This window comes from Ailuropoda melanoleuca, chromosome 6 (genome assembly GCF_002007445.2).
Source record: "Ailuropoda melanoleuca isolate Jingjing chromosome 6, ASM200744v2, whole genome shotgun sequence".
NCBI classification, from domain to species: domain Eukaryota; kingdom Metazoa; phylum Chordata; class Mammalia; order Carnivora; family Ursidae; genus Ailuropoda; species Ailuropoda melanoleuca.
The window spans coordinates 17,194,617-17,211,766 of NC_048223.1; the positions used below are offsets into that span (position 1 = coordinate 17,194,617).

Genomic DNA, 17,150 nt, shown 5'->3' on the forward strand with positions numbered 1-17,150 from the left:
GCTGAGTGCCAGCTGCTGGGCTGTTTGGCTGATAGCAGCCCAGATTACCTTCATCAATCAATAAGTAATTTGAGATCACCAACAGGGACATGTCATTGTTCCAGATACTTAGAAAGATTTTTTTTTTTTAGATTTTATTTATTTATTTGACAGAGATAGAGACAGCCAGCGAGAGAGGGAATGCAAGCAGGGGGAGTGGGAGAGGAAGAAGCAGGCTCATAGCGGAGGAGCCTGATGTGGGGCTTGATCCCATAAAGCCGGGATCACGCCCTGAGCCGAAGGCAGACGCTTAAAACGCTGTGCCACCCAGGCGCCCCTAGAAAGATTTTTAAACAAATAGTTTCTACATTTACAGAGTTTATAGGCTACCAGAGACAAAAAGATGAGCTTAGAATTTACTTTATAACTACGATTATCAGAATTTATGTGAAAAATTCTCTCCCCCACATACCGAAGATTATTTTCCACAATTTCTATTTTAAGTTTAAATATTTGTCTGTTAAGTTTTCCAAGCAAGGTGTACCTAAATCACAATATTAGAGAATCGTATTTTGGCACAACGGAAAAGGAAGATAATGTAAAGTCCAAAATTTTATTCCACTGGATGTATAAATAACTTACTGAGGTCCAACTCCAAACTATTTAATTGAAGAGATGGAATTTAAAAAGTCATACACTAGCACATTCTACAGAATAGAACATCCTAGTTGTTTGGTCAGTCTGAATATGATCTGTCCAGTCTTTCAATTTCTTTCTATGCAACTGGACAAAAGAGCATCATCTAACACAAATTTATGATTCAACATGGACTTCTAATAATGGTATGTTTTAGAATGATGAACCTTACTAAACTTTGTAGCTCAAATGATCTGGTTCAGTTTTCTCCCCAGTATCACATGAGATTACATGAGATTTTTAAAAATGGGAAATTCCAAACAGCCAAATTAGCTTTCATGTGATCGGAAGTTCTGTCTGAATATGCACAGATTTTCAGGAATTTGTGCCATTCGTATGCATTCCTATGAATAATCTGATCATGTGTGGGTTCTATTTATTCAATCAATCTTGCTCTCCCAAATTTTTTCTGGAATAGTAACCCATAAAAACCACATGTAAAAAGGCTCAGAGAATTATCTTCGATTTGAGATGTATACTCCCAATCTCCAAGAATTACCATGCATCAAAAAACTATCTAAAATTAGTATCGTGACAAACAGCACATCATAGAAGTTCTAGTGGGTTGCATTTTCAGCCATCTCGAAGTCATAGAACGTTAAAAAAGAAATGAAACCGTCTTACATTATTCAGATTCTTTTGAAAGTGTTAAGTAATCATACAGACAATTTAGCAGACAGTTGGGGGGGTTCTGACCAAAGTGCATGGCAATTTTATAGCAATATCCAAAGGAAATTTTTAGCCTTCATATGTAGATGACTGAAATGTCTTTTGAACTACTATTTATTATTTTTACTTATGGATAGTTTTTTGTTTCTAATTAGATACTTTGAAGTTGTTTCAAAACTCTCAGGTCATCAGACCATTATCAGAAAACATCACTTACTGAATAATGTAGTCTTCAAGGGCCAATTCCTCTGCTTTTAAAAGTTACCTTCAATGTATACCTAACATTTATATTTCTCAATATGTTGCACTAAATTCTTTCTCTGATCAATCCATTGTCTTCAATAACTCCTCCTCCAGTATACAAAGTCCTGTGAGCTTCCCAGTTGCCCCACATCCTTACCAGCACTTGTTATGGTCAGTTTTTTAAAAATTTAGCCATTCTGATGTGTGTGTATAGTACACTGCTATGGTATGTTGCTGGTGGAAGTGTAAAGGAGTACAAAGATTTTTGAAAACTGGCTTAAAAGGCTTAAGCTTAATGAGACTGAATGAACCATGGTCACCCACAACATGGGTGAATCTCACAAGCATAAACTTGAGCAAAAGAAGCCAGAAACAGAAGTGTATCCTTTATGATTCCACTTACTTAAAGTTCAGGGATATTGGTAAAACTAATTTATGGTTTTAGTACAGTGATTACCTTTGGGAGGGGCTGGTAATGACTGAAGTAGACATGGGGGGGTGGTTTCTGGGATGTCCTATTTCTTCACCTGGGTGGTGAGTACACAGGTACATTGACATTCATCAAGCTGTGCATTTGTAACATGTACTTTTCCGATGTTATAGTTCAAAAGTACGTTCCAGATGTCCAGCATAGTGATTACAGACAACAGTACCGTATCATACACTTCAAAGTTGCTAAGAGATTAGATCTTAAGTGTCTCATCACAAAAAAAGAAATCCTAATTCTGGGACACGATACAGGAGTTACCTAACCCTATGGTGGTGCTCATATTGCAATATATAAATGTTATCAAATCAGTACCTTATAATACCTTAAGTTTACACAATGTTCTATGTCAATTATATCTCAGTGGAAAAGTCTAATAAACAAACTTAAATCCTAATTCGTTAAGATTTTGGAGACTTCCTTTTGTGTGGGCGGGATGATGGAAGTCCTATAGTACTGATGTTTCACTGGACATGGCAGATCCCCTGCATTGGTGTGGGTCCTGCCTATTCAGCCAGGTCATATCCAGGAGAGCAGGCACCTTTGTGTCATATCAGGTTTTGCCTGATACGGTCCTAGCTGGCTTGGATTCAAGAAAATTAAGCTCATATTCTTAGCTGGGAAAGACTCTTGGAGACTGGAAGAAAAGAGATGGCTTTGTTTCTTCCACCCTATCATATTTTGAGCTACTCAGAGGAAGAGAATGGAGGGGATTGGAATTCCTTCATGGCTCTGAAGCACAGTATCAATTCTGAAGACGCATTCTCAAAAAACAAATGCGCCAACGATGGACAAGATCTTCTCACTGTCCATGCTCATTCCATAGATGAAGAGGATGCAGCACCAGGGAGCTGCTTTTAAAATTCCACAATAGTTGTGCCTGTGATGATCTAAACTCAGGATTGCTATCGTAGTGTCCTAATTGGGGCTTTCTTACCAGAAGCTGATGTTTAGCTCACAGCCCACACAAGCCCGGCACTTACAGGGTCTCCTCGCTGGCCCTTTGCACCTCGGTCACCAGAAACTCCTCGCTTTCCTGGGCTTCCCTAAAGATAACGCAAATCAGAAGAAGGATAAGACAAAAATTTTTAATAACATTGGTAAAAACAAAGAGCTTATCTTCTCCCTGAATAATTAAATTTTTTCTACTAGAGTTATTGTTAAACTGGACAGATGGACAACCAAACAAAAAAATAGTTTCAGGCATCATATAAATAATGTAAGAGTGATCTCAATTATTTACCACAGTGATGAAGTCTGTATTCCAGACACATTTGTTGTCTTAGTTTTTATAGCTACTTTATAAACCGAGTATTGTTTGTATCTTTCTTTTAATGAAGCAGCTGAGATTCAGAAACATTATCCATTTTCTCCAAGGTGGTTTATCAGCTAGAAACTGGGTTTCTGACTCAGCTGTTCACACCCCAAAGACAGACAAAGTGGATGATGGAAGTATGGCTGCTGTTGGCATCTGCTCTAGACGGGAATGAGTGGCACACACTTTAAATGTGCTGCCCCGCCCCACAAACTCCTGTTAACACCCTGCTACCATTCTTAGCGTGGTAGCTGCTTTTCATTAATGGCCCTAATTCTTTACTTCTGTATCTATGCCCTTTGCCATGCAACTCTGTAATGCTTTCCAGCTGTCGTGGAACAAGAATCCCTAACCCCCGAGTTTGGCCATGACTTAATCTGGCCAACAGAAAGAGATGGAAGTGTTGCTGGAAGAGTTCCAAGTCTAGGCCTTAAGAGAACCTGTGTGTTTCTACTTGCTCCCTGTTGCATCTGCCACGGCCATGCAAAGGTGACGGCCAGCCCAGCCAGACAGTGCTGCCTGGTCCTAGGAGGAGGGTTAAGAGACATGAGGAATAAGGCCGCCAGCCAACCTACAGACAGCTGAGCCAAGGTCAGCCACGCTCAGCCTAGACCAGGGATCTGGGCTGCAAACCTCAGACACGTAGGAAATAAATGTTGATTGTTGTATGCAGTTGAGGTTTTGTGATTGGCACAAAGCAATTTTGTGGCACTCGCTGACGATACCCCTAGGGTAGCTGTTCTACTCTGTTAGTCACACCTCTAATCACCAGGACATTTTTCATGTTGTCTCTTTATTGAATCCCTACCTGGGATCCTTCATCACCCTTTTCTCCTTTTTCTCCAGGAAGACCACTCTCACCCTAAAAAACAGAGGAATAAACTCAAATTTCCATTTTTTTGATGAGAAGTAGCTCGGAAGGGCCCTTTTTGGGACAAAGAGAAGGCTCTACCTGTTCTCCATGTAATCCTCCAACTCCGCTTTCTCCAACTTCTCCCTGAAAAGACAGATGAGATCAGAATAGAGTGTATTACACATTTATGTGAAAAGAAGTCAGGCATCAAACAAAAGTCCAGTTTTGTCTTTCATAGACAGCCTAGTCCTGAATAATAACAAAGGTTACCAAGTAATAGCAACTGTGAATAATACACATTGCCTGCAATAAAAGACAAGATAAGCAAAATCAAATGACTGGCAATAAAGGAAGATCAAGAGAAACTTCATTTGTATGATCTACTGCTCAGTAGTTTCTAAAAAATAAAAATATTTCTAGATAGCAGATGGGCAGATAAGTGGATATGATTGGTACCATACCTCCTGTCCATTTAGTCCCCTGTTTCCCTGAAAATAGAAAGGACACAGTGGTTAGTGTAAGGAAGTGGAATTAATGTTGGGAAGACTTCACACTGCCTTATGCAACCTTTACCTTAGGACCTTTGGCACCATCGCATCCCTTAATACCTTGCTCTCCCACTGGTCCACCGGCTCCTCTGTCTCCCTGAGGAAGAGAACATACCTAGATGAGCTTTTTCCATTGTACTCTGGATTCTTAGAAATTTTACAGGTTTTGTGTTGGAAAAAAAAATGTGTAATTGCTAGTGGTTTACAATCTAGAATTCATGCTTATTTAACCTGAGAATGGGAGTAAGTCAGAACTACTCTGATGACAGCCCTTCGCTTTGGATCCCACCTGGATGCTGCCCTAGGTAGGGTGGTGTCTAAATAACACAGACAAGTGGCCGCTCGAATGTATTCTCAAAATTTCAGGAGATGTTCCAGGAACAGATAATGAAGAACTGGCGAAGCACCAGAGAAGGGTGCTCTAGGTGTGATCCAAGATCTAAGTATGATCTCTAATCCAAAACCCATCTTCCTTTTTTTTCTTTCTTTCTTTCACCAAATATCATTCCTACAATCCTTGTCTTGGTAACCCCACTAGTCTACGTGGTCTTGTGATCTGAAAACAAAGAGATCATCCTCTGCTTCTCTCTCCCCAGGTCACAATTGCATACATTCATTCTCCGTAACACACCCACTCATAGTGTCCCCAACTAAGATTAGGACTGTTTTGTCTTGCACCTACTACTGCAAGACTTCTACCGTTACCCCTACCTTATTAGCATCCATACACTGCCTGAGTAAGCTTTCTAAATCCATGCCCCCGTCATGTTTACTCCTGTGCTCAATATCATTCAGTGACTGCCCATCAACTGGAAGACACTAAATCTTCTGTAGGATATTCAAGATTCTCAATAATCTGGGTCTTGCTTGCCACATAACCTCCTCACTGTGTCCTGGGTTCCAACCATGTTGGCTATGTGCCGTTACACACACACACACACACACACACACACACACACAAATTCTCTCAGTTACAGACCCTTGAACACATTGTTCTCTCTCTAGTAATAAGTTCTCCCCCACAAACTTTGCCTGAAGAAATATCTATTTCTCGATGTCTGCTTCAGATGTCTGCCCAAGCCTTACCCCTTGTTTGCAGCCTTCCCTCCCCAAGCCTCAGCTGCTACTAAGGCTGTTTAGGTATTTGTTCTGTTATGCTTTGCCAAAATGCACCTCATTGTACCATCAGAACAGTCCTTGTGTATAGCAACTGGAAACAGGTCGTCTCATTTGCCTTTCCAGTAGTCTGAAGTTACCTGAGATAGGAATCATATATTTTTTTTTTATTTCTAGGGTCTAGCACTGTGCCTGAAACATGGTAGAATGCCTTAGTATATATTTGTGGGATGAATACATGAATGGAGAAGTTTACTTATTATGGTAAATGGCGAGATGCTCAAATATATAATTGTTAAATGAACGCACAGATGGAAGAAGAAAAGAAGGATGGGTGGATGGATGAATGGATAGATGGATGTGAGAAAGAGTGGAAGTCCTTCATAAATAATTTGGGGAGTTGGTTTACCTGTGCAAAATGGATCAGGAAGGGGGAAATGGCAGTGATTTGAGTCCCCTGGTGAAGAAAATAACTTTCGCATTAAGTTCATTGTGCAGCATTGGTGAACAGCCAAAGAGGAGACAGTAGGTTAATAAACCATTATTGACCACCAGAAGCAAAGCCCGATGAGAATTAGAAAAGACCTCAGATTTTGTACATGAATTCTTAGATTCTGACTTTTCTTGTTTCCTTCCGAATTGACACAAACGATTTCCTATTGTAGATATGTTCTCAGGAATAAATAGAGGTGAAAAAAACCTTGACTTACAGCAATACCTTCCTCTCCCAGATAGCCCTCACTGCCTTTAAAACCTGGGGATCCCTGGAAATAAGGAAACAAAGAATGCATTAGCCCTCCACAGACCGAAAACCAAAGCTAATCAAGCAAAAATCTTTAACTATAGTTTTACTTTATGTAGAATTACGGGAGTTTGAAAAAAAAAATCTTCCCTCCACAACTTAGGCTGTATTTATACACATAAAAATAAATGTAGTTTTGAAACAAGGAGCCAGATAACTCAAGGGTGTGTGCATGTGTGGACCCTAATGCCATCCATAACTCCCTCTGGGGTTATATACAGTGCTGGAATATTTTTTCTCAGACAAAGCTTCAAGTGAACACAGCTATATTTGCCCTTGACAGACTAAATTATCCCCTTTTCATTAAAAAAAATCTTTTTAAGGATTTATGCTACACATAGGAAAATAGACCACACACATTTCTTTTCATTTTTTCTGAGCCCAGCTTTAAAAAAAAAAAAAATCTACCATTCCCCTTACATAAAGTTGAAGCATTCAGGAAATAGTCCGAAAATTTTCTTCAGAGACACGAACATGTTGATTTGGGAGTTACGGTGCTATCTACAAATTATTCCACAAATCAAACACACATGTAAATAAGCAGTATTGAAATTATTAAACACATACTTAGTATGTTCGTACATATTTTAGCGTTTCTTAAAGCCCCAAATCCTATTTTTTTAAGACTACGTAAATTTTTTTTGGTTGGGAAATACATAAATCTATTGTTGGCTACTGTTTTGTGATTGGCACTTTTGTGCATACATCTGTGACACTTTTGGTCTGGCTAAAGCTGACTGAAACATTGCCGCATCTTTTGTGAGGAAAGGGTGAGCTGACCTAATTTGCTTATCAGCAGACTACCAAAAACCATGCCCTACTTCATTTAAATGACTCTGCAGTCATTAAAAATGGAAATTGAAATGACATTGATATTTAGGAGGTTTTTATGATTCAACACAGAGATCACAGTTGATTTCTCGGAGTTGTTGTCGTCACTGCTGGAACACTAGATAGTCAAGGATCTTGGCAGTTCTTCCTCCTGACACTTGCACTGAAAGTTTTTTTTAGAAGACTCCAATTTAGAATGCCAAGGGAAAGTCAGGACTATCTAATTGTCATGGAGAATAAGTGGTTACCTCAGAAGATCTATCTAGAAGTTAAAATCATCCTTTATTTCCACCTAAACCCATGTCTGAAAGACACACTACATTCAAATAAAGTGAGCCATAAATCTTAACTAAAATCACCTTTTTCCCTGGTGGTCCAGGATCCCCCATTATGCCATCCCCTCCAATGCACTTGCAGAATAAACAACAGCATGTCCTTTCAGCAACATTAACCTTGGGGAAGAGTAAGAAATACGTGACATTGGGTGGCATTGTTTCCCAAATCACACATACATGCTCAACGGTGTCATTCAGACTTCTTCCAGTTTCAGAAACCTGTTCCCCATTAAAGTAACCATGCTTCAGAGAGAGTGCATGAGACATTCTTTAGCTGCTATCCTTTCTTCTGTGGTCTGCATTTTCCACCCTAGGAGGACTTCAGTATCAACTCAAAGAGGTTTGTTTTATTTTAATTTAAATTTTAGGTACTTAACATAAAGTACAATATTGATTTCTGGAGTGGAATTCAGTGATTCATCACTCACATACAACACCAAGTGCTCATCATAGCAAGCTCCCTCCTTAATCCCATCACCCATCTAGCCCATCCCCCACTTCCCTCCATCAACCTTCAGTTTGTGCTCTATTAAGGGTCTCTTATGGCTTGTTTCCTCAAAGAGGTTTTTGTATTCTCAAAATGCTATTAGTTTAGCCATGGCCAACTCATTGCATACTAATTTATTAATGTGATCTCTTGTTCCCACCCCATCCCAGCACTGACCATGATGTTGCTGATTACCTCATATAATTCTGCCCCCAATATTTTGTTAAATAAAATGTTGTTTTCTCCTTTCCCTGTTTAGTGAAATCTTTGTATGCTAGAGGATTTAGACAGTGCCCAATGCCATAGTGCTTGGAATGGAGTCCAATGGTAAACACTTCCAGAAAAGTTTATGTGATAGGATTTCAAAAACACCAATTACACACTCAACATTTCCAAAACCCTTGCTGTAGAGCATGGGGGAATGGGGAGAAGATGGCCCTTTTTCCCAGGCTGAAAACCCATATTATATATTGAAAAATATATCAGTGAATTTTATCTTGAACCTAGTCATCCTCTGAAAAATTGACATATTCCACTGCATTTCTACAATTAACCCGTATAAGATTTTTAGGGAAATTTGGTTTGCAGTAAACACCATGCTTGGCCTTGATGGGGCAGAATCAATCTTTGTGTTGAAAAGTTTCCCATCAAAATTCTAGTGGGATGAAAAATGAAAATCTTTTTTTTAATAATCATCATTTGGCAATTGTGCTTTGTGTTCATTATACAATGTTCCTTTTCAGCCGTTAGAAAAAAATTTTCCCTGAAAATGTCAGAAAAACCAATAAAACTTGAAATGTGTGAAATCAAATAACCAACTAGATTCTGTGATTTTATATTAGAAAATGCCAATTTTATTTGGATCTTTTACTACAGCATTAGATCTTTTACTATTAACATTAAAATTGATCCATTTCTAAAATTAAGTTTTTCTTTGACAATATAGCATTGATGTCATATTGAAATACTGACAGGCCTGTTTTGAAGAATAACTTCCTCCCTCTATGAATTACCAAAACAGATTTCAAAGACAGGAAAAAAAAAATAGAAAAAAAAAAAAAGACCTTTTGTAAAAGAGACACGGTCTTCTCATATAGAAAAGCAATTCCAACAAAACTCCCATATTCTTGAAGTAATTATTTTTAGTGAACTGATGGTGTTTAAACATCTATTTATATACAAATTCTACAGGTGAAAAATAGCAGGAGCTAGCGTGTTATTAGAAAGTGTCTTGACGTGATTATAGAATTTATAAATCATAAGCAAACGAGAGATTATTTGCCAGCTATTTTTTTTTAAATATTTTATTTATTTATTGGACAGAGATAGAGACAGCCAGCGAGAGAGGGAACACAAGCAGGGGGAGTGGGAGAGGAAGAAGCAGGCTCATAGTGGAGGAGCCTGATGTGGGGCTCGATCCCATAATGCCGGGATCACGCCCTGAGCCGAAGGCAGATGCTTAACCGCTGTGCCACCCAGGCGCCCCTATTTGCCAGCTATTAAGGTGAAAGTGGTGCCACATAATCTGGTAACCCTTCGTCACTCTAGTTTGAATCCTTGTACATTTATGAAAGAACTAGGACTGGAATGCGTCCATACAAACGTTAGGTTCTAAAAAGGCGTTCACAAGGCAAACACCGCAGTCAAGACATTGACAAAGCTTTCGATCTCACACACAGTACAACACAGGAAGTCCATCATCATGTTGCTCTGTTCTTCCTCCAACACCGCGGCAGGCTGCTCTTCCTTTGGTTCAACTCCAAGTGCAATCGGCTCTCCTTTACAAGCCGTGTTGCAGGGAAAATACACATCGTAAACACGCGAATTCTACTCACTGCAGTGAGCTGCGACACTTACGATCCACATGGGATGTGAAAACCAGCTGGCTGAGGGAGCAGTGGGTTCACCCTGTCACCTCTGATTCCCTCCAGTGCTTACATTCAGTGACTGTAATTCGGGCAGGATTGTAGGTGCTATAAATTTCTTCCCTTTTCTGCCAAGTATATTAATGAAACATGCTTTGACAAATCTCTGCCATGTTCCTTTTTTTTTTTTTTCCAAACACTCTCTTATTTAGGCTGTTCCCTAATTCAGAAAAGTCTTTTATTCACGCCCAAGTGAACAAAGTTCAAATTCGTAAGCATAAATATGAAATCTATGTAAAAAATAGAAAATTTAAACTCACCAGCCTTTTCTAAGTAACTTACCAGTTGTTTTGACAGTCGGCTCCCGAGGTCCCTCATTCCAATAGTGAGCTGGGTCCTGTACTCAAACCCTTTCCCGAATTCAATGTAGAGAAGATCGGCCAGGTCACTTGAATCAGTGGCTCCATCCAGAGCAACAGTTACGAGGGCATTCAGGCCTATCCAACACAGTTTACAATTCTCCGGGTGAGGTGGGTTTGGCTCTTTTAATCTTTTTTGCATATGTACCTAAGTTGTTGTTCTAGGAAACCAGTTGCAAGAGGAACACTCATTTTATTGTCTACTTCCACCAACCATGCAATGTAAAACTGACAAGTGACAAGATTACCATCAGAGAACAAAAGGAATTACATTTTTCAAAGCTCATTAAATTGGAGGCAGGGGATATTACAAAAGAACTTCCAGTTCTGGGGTGATTTGAAATGAGATATAATGATATAAAAAGGGTCCGTAGAGTATACTAAGATACAGAGGAATGGACGTATCAAGAAAGCAAATGTTCTAAATGTTTGCCATTCAAGGGGGATCCTTGGACAGCAGCACTTATACCACCTGGGAACTTCTCAGATGTACAGAATTACCTACAGAATCAGGACCTGTATTTTTGTAAAATCACCACATGATTCATATGCACAGTAGCTGGAGAGGCACAGCTACAATGACCTCTTAAGGATTCGAGGATCCAGCTGGAATTACAGTCAGAGACTGTAAGACCGTAAGAGACCTCTTGTCAGGTGGTTAGAAACAAATGACTTACAATCATCCAGAGCTATAGCTCATAAATTTTGGAATTTTATAGACCAGAATATTTCAAAAAAAACTGTAAGGGACTAACAGAAGGTTTTGACTTACTTAGCAAAGTATTAATTGATACAAACATGAAATGATAAAGTACTGATCGATACAAACATCCAATGATACCAGTAAAAACCCTGGCTATCCTTATGGTGGAGATAACCATAGTAACAACGTGCTCTCATTTATTAATAGTTACTATGTGCCTGGAAGTCAGTTAAGTGCTTTCCATGCATTAGCTTACTTGTAAGCTACGAATCCAATGTAGGGGTATGTAGAATTATAGCTGTATTTTACAGATAAGTGAACTGAAGCTTGGAGAGGTTAAATGACTGGCTTGAATGGTATTTTTAGGTTTTCACCAGGATAGCCTCAATCCAAAGCCTATAATCAAAAGACATTTTAATAACAAAAATATGCTAAGGACATAAACAGAGTAAAGAGCAGTCCTACAATTGAATAAACTTAGCTTTATGAAAACCTGACTCCACTGGCGTAAGTTTTCTCATTTCATCATGGATGAGTGAAGACATCTTTAGATGGGACTTAGAAGCCAACGGACTAGAATAAAGAAATGTTCACAGACCTGAGAGTTAAGAATGTCTTCTACGTGTATGTATGATTCTGAATGATTGATTTTGGGTGAGAGGAAGAAGAGAATGAGGAGAATAAAGTTTCAGGGACATACTGGGGAGGCTCAAGTTCTAAGAGTGGAAAACAGGTTGGCTGAGGTGGAATAAATGAAAAAACACCAAAGAATAGGGTGACCAACTTGTTCCTGATTTACCAGGACTTCCCTCATTTTAGTGTTGATATCTCTGGCTTATCTCAAAGCATTAGTCACTCTTTCAGGAATGAGAATGACAAGGAGAAAAGGGACAGTGGAGGGGGCTGGGATAGACAATGAGGAATGCTGAGTTCATCAAAGGAGTTTACTGATCAAGAGAAGGCATGCTAATGGATCTATTTATAAGGGGGGAAATCTTACATCTGATTTTTCTTGTAAGTTCCAAGAAATGTAAAAATTTAAGAGTTATGAGAATCATGGGATTGTTGATTTGCAGCAAATCGTGCATATAACTATTACTTGTAACTGCTTTCCTCAGGATGGGGGACTCCAATCCTGCTCCTTTCAGACTCATCCAATAAAAAGCCAAAAGATCTTAAATACAATTCCTAAAAATAAGTTAAGAAAAGATTTCAAAAAGTGAAAGAAGAATCACTGAGAAGATTCTAGAGCACTAGATTTTAAAAAAACTAAATGAATTCAAACCCCAATCCATGTGGATTAGTTATAAAGCCACATCCACCACTGAGTATCCCTTTCTCCAGGTCTCCTCTTATCTCATGGTGAGTGCACAGTTTATATGTATAGATACCTGGCCCCAAATTAGGGAGCCTCTCCTAGGTTAGTGGATCACAGGGCCAAGCATCAAATGAAATCATATATATTTAAACATGGGAAGCCAGAGCTAGAGGTCCTCCTTGTTCATATTGAGAGCAATTTAACATTTTTCAAAAAATATTATGGCCATCATCCCTTTATTTTTCCCATTCAAGAAATTTTTGAGGATATTAAAAATCTAGCTTCTGAGGTTGAAACTCATTTAATAGTTCCTCCCTGGAAGTTGGGAAAAAGAAGGCTGGTCTTAGAAATCTGGGTGTTCTGAGTGAAACTTCCTGGAGAAAACTCTTACGTTGTCTGCAAAAGATATATCGTTTTCACCACAAAAGAAAAGCTGAAATTAAAAAAAAAAAAAAAACCACCCTACCCACCCAAATTAAGCACTCTAGGGTCTTGTTCTCAGTCTTCATTAACATCTCTACTGTATGTCATAAAAAAAATGTCCAAGACTTGAAAGAATAAGAGGAAAGCAGTTTTAGCAAATAAAGGGCAAAATAGAAAGTCTTACTTTTCAGCTGTAAATACAGCTAACTTTTCAATTTGTTTAAGATTGAGGAGAGAGAACCGAACAGAAAGGACAGATCCTTCCAGCTTCTAGGAGCTAACCTGCGAGCAGCCTAAGCAGGTGTCTTAGGTCAGGTTCTCTAGAAGCAGAGCCTGAGAAAGGGATTTGGATAAACTGCATACAATTTATTGAGGAAGCACTCTTAGAAGAAGGGGTAAAGAAAGCAAGATAGGGCAGGGGAAGGATCTGAGGAAGATAGTGTTTCAGCTGAAGACTAGTTTCAGCCTTATCCCATGGGGATCTCTGGAACATAAATTATACCACAGAACTGGTGCCATTTTAAGGTCCAATTCCTTGTACTCTACCTGCTGCCTAGGGGTGGGGTGGTAAGTAACCTTCCGGGTGACACGGCTTCCACCGGCTGACAGCAATTCTTCAGAGAAAGGAGAACCTGTGAGTTTCTAGCAGCCAAAAGTCACAGTAGCTGGAGGATGGGGGAACCTGCTTAGAAAGGGGGTCTGGGTGGGGGCACTAATAGCATCCACTTACAGGAAAGTATTTCTATTCTTAGTCAAACCAGAACATGTGGATTCATTTTTCTTCCACTGATCCACATTTTGTAAGAACTGACAATAAGTCAGACTGGGCATTCGTTCCTAAAGCAAAAAGCCCAGTGCCAGTGCTTTAAAAACTCCTAAGCACCATGGCTGGTGCATCTGTGGTCTGAAGGAAGGAACTAATTAGAAAGCTCCGAAACATGCGTAGATTTGTCCAACAATGCTTGAGATTCTGGAAACTTTAACAGTGTCAAAAGAAAACAGTCCAATTCTTCTATTCCTTGGTCAAGGAGAAATACACTGTTCACTTCTGCAGACACTAAAAAGTAGCAATATTAGATAATGTGGGCCAAAGGAGACAGAACATTCTCCAGGAAAGCTTAGGAAGAAGACAAACAGTGATATGAGAGAAAGGGTAGGACCTTGTATTCAGTGCTGCTTCACATACATAGTGTATGAAGAAAAAAGTAGATGCCAGAATGTTCTGAGAGCTCATTTGCTCCCCCAAGTGCATATTGGTTGACAGATTCAGGATTATTTGAGTGCTTGAAAACTTAAGAGCCAGAATTGAGTTCTGAGGTTATAAACTCAGTGAACACTCCTTTCCCACTCTTCCCCATGCTCAATACCTTCTTTTCTAAGTTCATCAGATTTTTGTTCAAGCTTTTCAATGTCATCATCCAATCCATCTGAAAATAAGAGAACCACCTAGGAAAGTATTCAAAAAGAAAATTGAGTAAAAAGGATGTCATTGTAACCATAGACCAGCAGAGAAAGTAAAACCAGCTTACCTTTCCTCGAGCAGCTGATTTATTCTGAAATGCATCCCATAGAGAACTCAAGAGGTTTGCGTTGAGAAGAGATGGTCCTTTTACTGTTACATCCTTCAAGCTGTTCAGTATGTTTTCACTATAGATCTCAAACTTGGGTGAATATTTTTCCATGGCATTGGTCACTTGAAAAGCCACGCTAACTTGCGTCTCTGTACCCACCTCACAGCTTACCCCATTGAGGGAGCTGATGGTATGTAAGAGGTCTTGAAGGTAGGTTTCTATCCAAGATTGACCTTCAAGCAAAGTCTGCCCATTCTCATGAGTTGAGATGTCAAATCCCACCACAACGTCCACAAAACAATCTAGGGTTCAAGGGAAAATTATAACTTATTAGATCAACAAATACCCTTACTTGGCTTATTTGCTGTATCTAAATCAACGTATTTGAAATTCTTATTTTGATTCCAGTTATAAAGTTGGAAAACAAAAAAGAACATGACTGAATAAAGGAAGAGGGTTAGAATCACTCTTTTATAACCTGTGAAAGTATAGAATATTTTTTTAAGCTGGTATAAAATCTTGATGATTTTGTAACAAAGTCCTGAGAGACTTTATGGTGGCCACTGAAAAAGCCACACAAAATCATTTAAGTATCTAAAGTTGTATGTGGAAATGTTAACAGTCTCAAATAGTAAATTCATATCATGCTACTTACCAATTGAGGTCACTTGACAGATATTAAATTATAACTATAAGGGAAATAACTATAGAGAGTCATTTAGAAAAAATCACAAAGGACTTGTCAAAAGGAATGGCTATAATGATTTATCTCTCTAAAAACAATCTGATTCTTCTTTTTGTCTTCTAACATCCACTCAGAAAAGAAAAAGGCAAAAGGAAACTCCAAGAGATCCTTTGGGATCTTGCTTAGTTTATGTCAAAGATGGCACTGCCTTCAGAGCTCGGCACTCAGGAAGCTCCAGTGCCTTCACTGCCATCTGGAGATTCAAGAAATACCTAGAGAGGTTCCGCATTTAGACTGCTTTGCTTTTATCCTTATTAATGCCAGAGACATGTTGAGCATTGGAGAAACTAGAAGGGGCTTGATAATTTAAGCTGAGCCTCCTAAAGGGGAGATAATCAGAGAAGGATAAAATGATAGTTCATATGCACTCTTCTTTTCAGAACTTTTAGGTTGACTAAAAACTTCAAAATTTTCCAGCAAATTCAGTTGGATACAAGTTCAGTAAATCCAGCAAATTTAACCAGCTTGCTTGTTTTAAAAAAAAAAAAGGCAGGGTGAGGTGGGGGAAGAGTATGTATTTTTCGTTTGCTTTGTTCAGATAAGCAGTTTTTCAGATAGCTGTTGTGTAGACAAATGCCCACCTATACTACCACCAGACACACTGGTCAGCTGTACATGTGCAAGTCTTTGAAATCAAAATGTCACTTTTAAATTTTAAAATAAGGGCCAGTAGCTTGATTCATTTTTTCCTCCACTCCCTTGTACCCTGATTCATGCTTAATGAGAAAAGAGTTGGGTGAGGGAAAATAAATCCTTCTCTGATAATTTTCACCATGACATTTGAGGTAAATCAATGTTATCAAAACACCCGAACGGTGGGTTTTCTTTAGTTTTTCTTTATTTCTTATTTTGCCATAGGTACTTTCTTAAAAAAAAAAAAAAATCCCTTCTCTGATATTTGGAAAGGGAGATGAGGAAAAAAACTAGTCAGGAGGAAGCATCAGAATAGGTCCTTTCCAAAATTCCTCTTGAATCAATATCCTATCATTTCAATCTTAAGATTGAAAGTTTCACTCTGGGACAACCGTGGTTTTAGCCCCTGAACAGAAAACCAGTAACGAAACTAGGTCATGGCCTTCAAGGAAAACAGTTTCTTTTGAGAAACGAACATTGGCAGAAATGCCAAATGGCATTGAGTGATCCTGGGAACTGTCCCCTCTAAAAATTTAGTGTTTTAACTTTTTGTCCAGATTAGTAAATAAGTTCCTTGTGTTTATTTAATTAATTCAAACTGACAAATGATCCCATAATAATGTGATAAAAGGAATGAATTTGAGGAACAAATCCAGAGTTGGCAGCCACGTGTCTAAATACAATTAGACCAGGCCATCTTTATCAAGTGGGCTCTCATGGAAGAAAGGGTCTTACCAACTCTACAGAGACATCTGCCCTCAAATCAGGAGCCCTTTAGAGCTAACAAAGGGAGGGATGGTTTGGGAAGTGAGCTAGGCAGAAGGCTAACACTGGATTTCCAAAGAGAAATAATGAAGAATTAACCTAGGATAGCAGGAAGGGGAATGGAAAAGTGGCGATAAACACAGGATAGATTGAGAAGGGAGTCCACAGCACTGCTGTGGAGTGTGATAACAAGGAGAAGCAAAACTAGTGTTTTGAGCATTTGATTTGTTCTCACAAACCACGGTGTGGAAGTCTGGATGCAGGGGAGGTCCTTAAGTGGGACGACCCAATGCTTAATTTTAGTCATGGACTGGCTAAGACGCTGCTACTGCTAGACAACTTTCGGC

At 39.0% G+C, this 17,150-nt stretch overlaps 1 protein-coding gene across 1 annotated transcript in view; it reads right to left on the bottom strand.

The window, feature by feature from the left end:
* The window catches only part of COL6A6 (collagen type VI alpha 6 chain), a 105,993-nt gene that overhangs the window by 77,850 nt on the left and 10,993 nt on the right, over positions 1–17,150 (bottom strand). Inside the window, 11 exon segments of the mRNA XM_034661824.1 lie at positions 3,058–3,120; positions 4,198–4,251; positions 4,342–4,386; positions 4,704–4,730; positions 4,816–4,887; positions 6,617–6,670; positions 7,899–7,991; positions 10,569–10,723; positions 14,457–14,535; positions 14,619–14,962; positions 15,987–16,014. Coding sequence (XP_034517715.1) covers positions 3,058–3,120; positions 4,198–4,251; positions 4,342–4,386; positions 4,704–4,730; positions 4,816–4,887; positions 6,617–6,670; positions 7,899–7,991; positions 10,569–10,723; positions 14,457–14,535; positions 14,619–14,962; positions 15,987–16,014 — 1,014 coding nt within the window.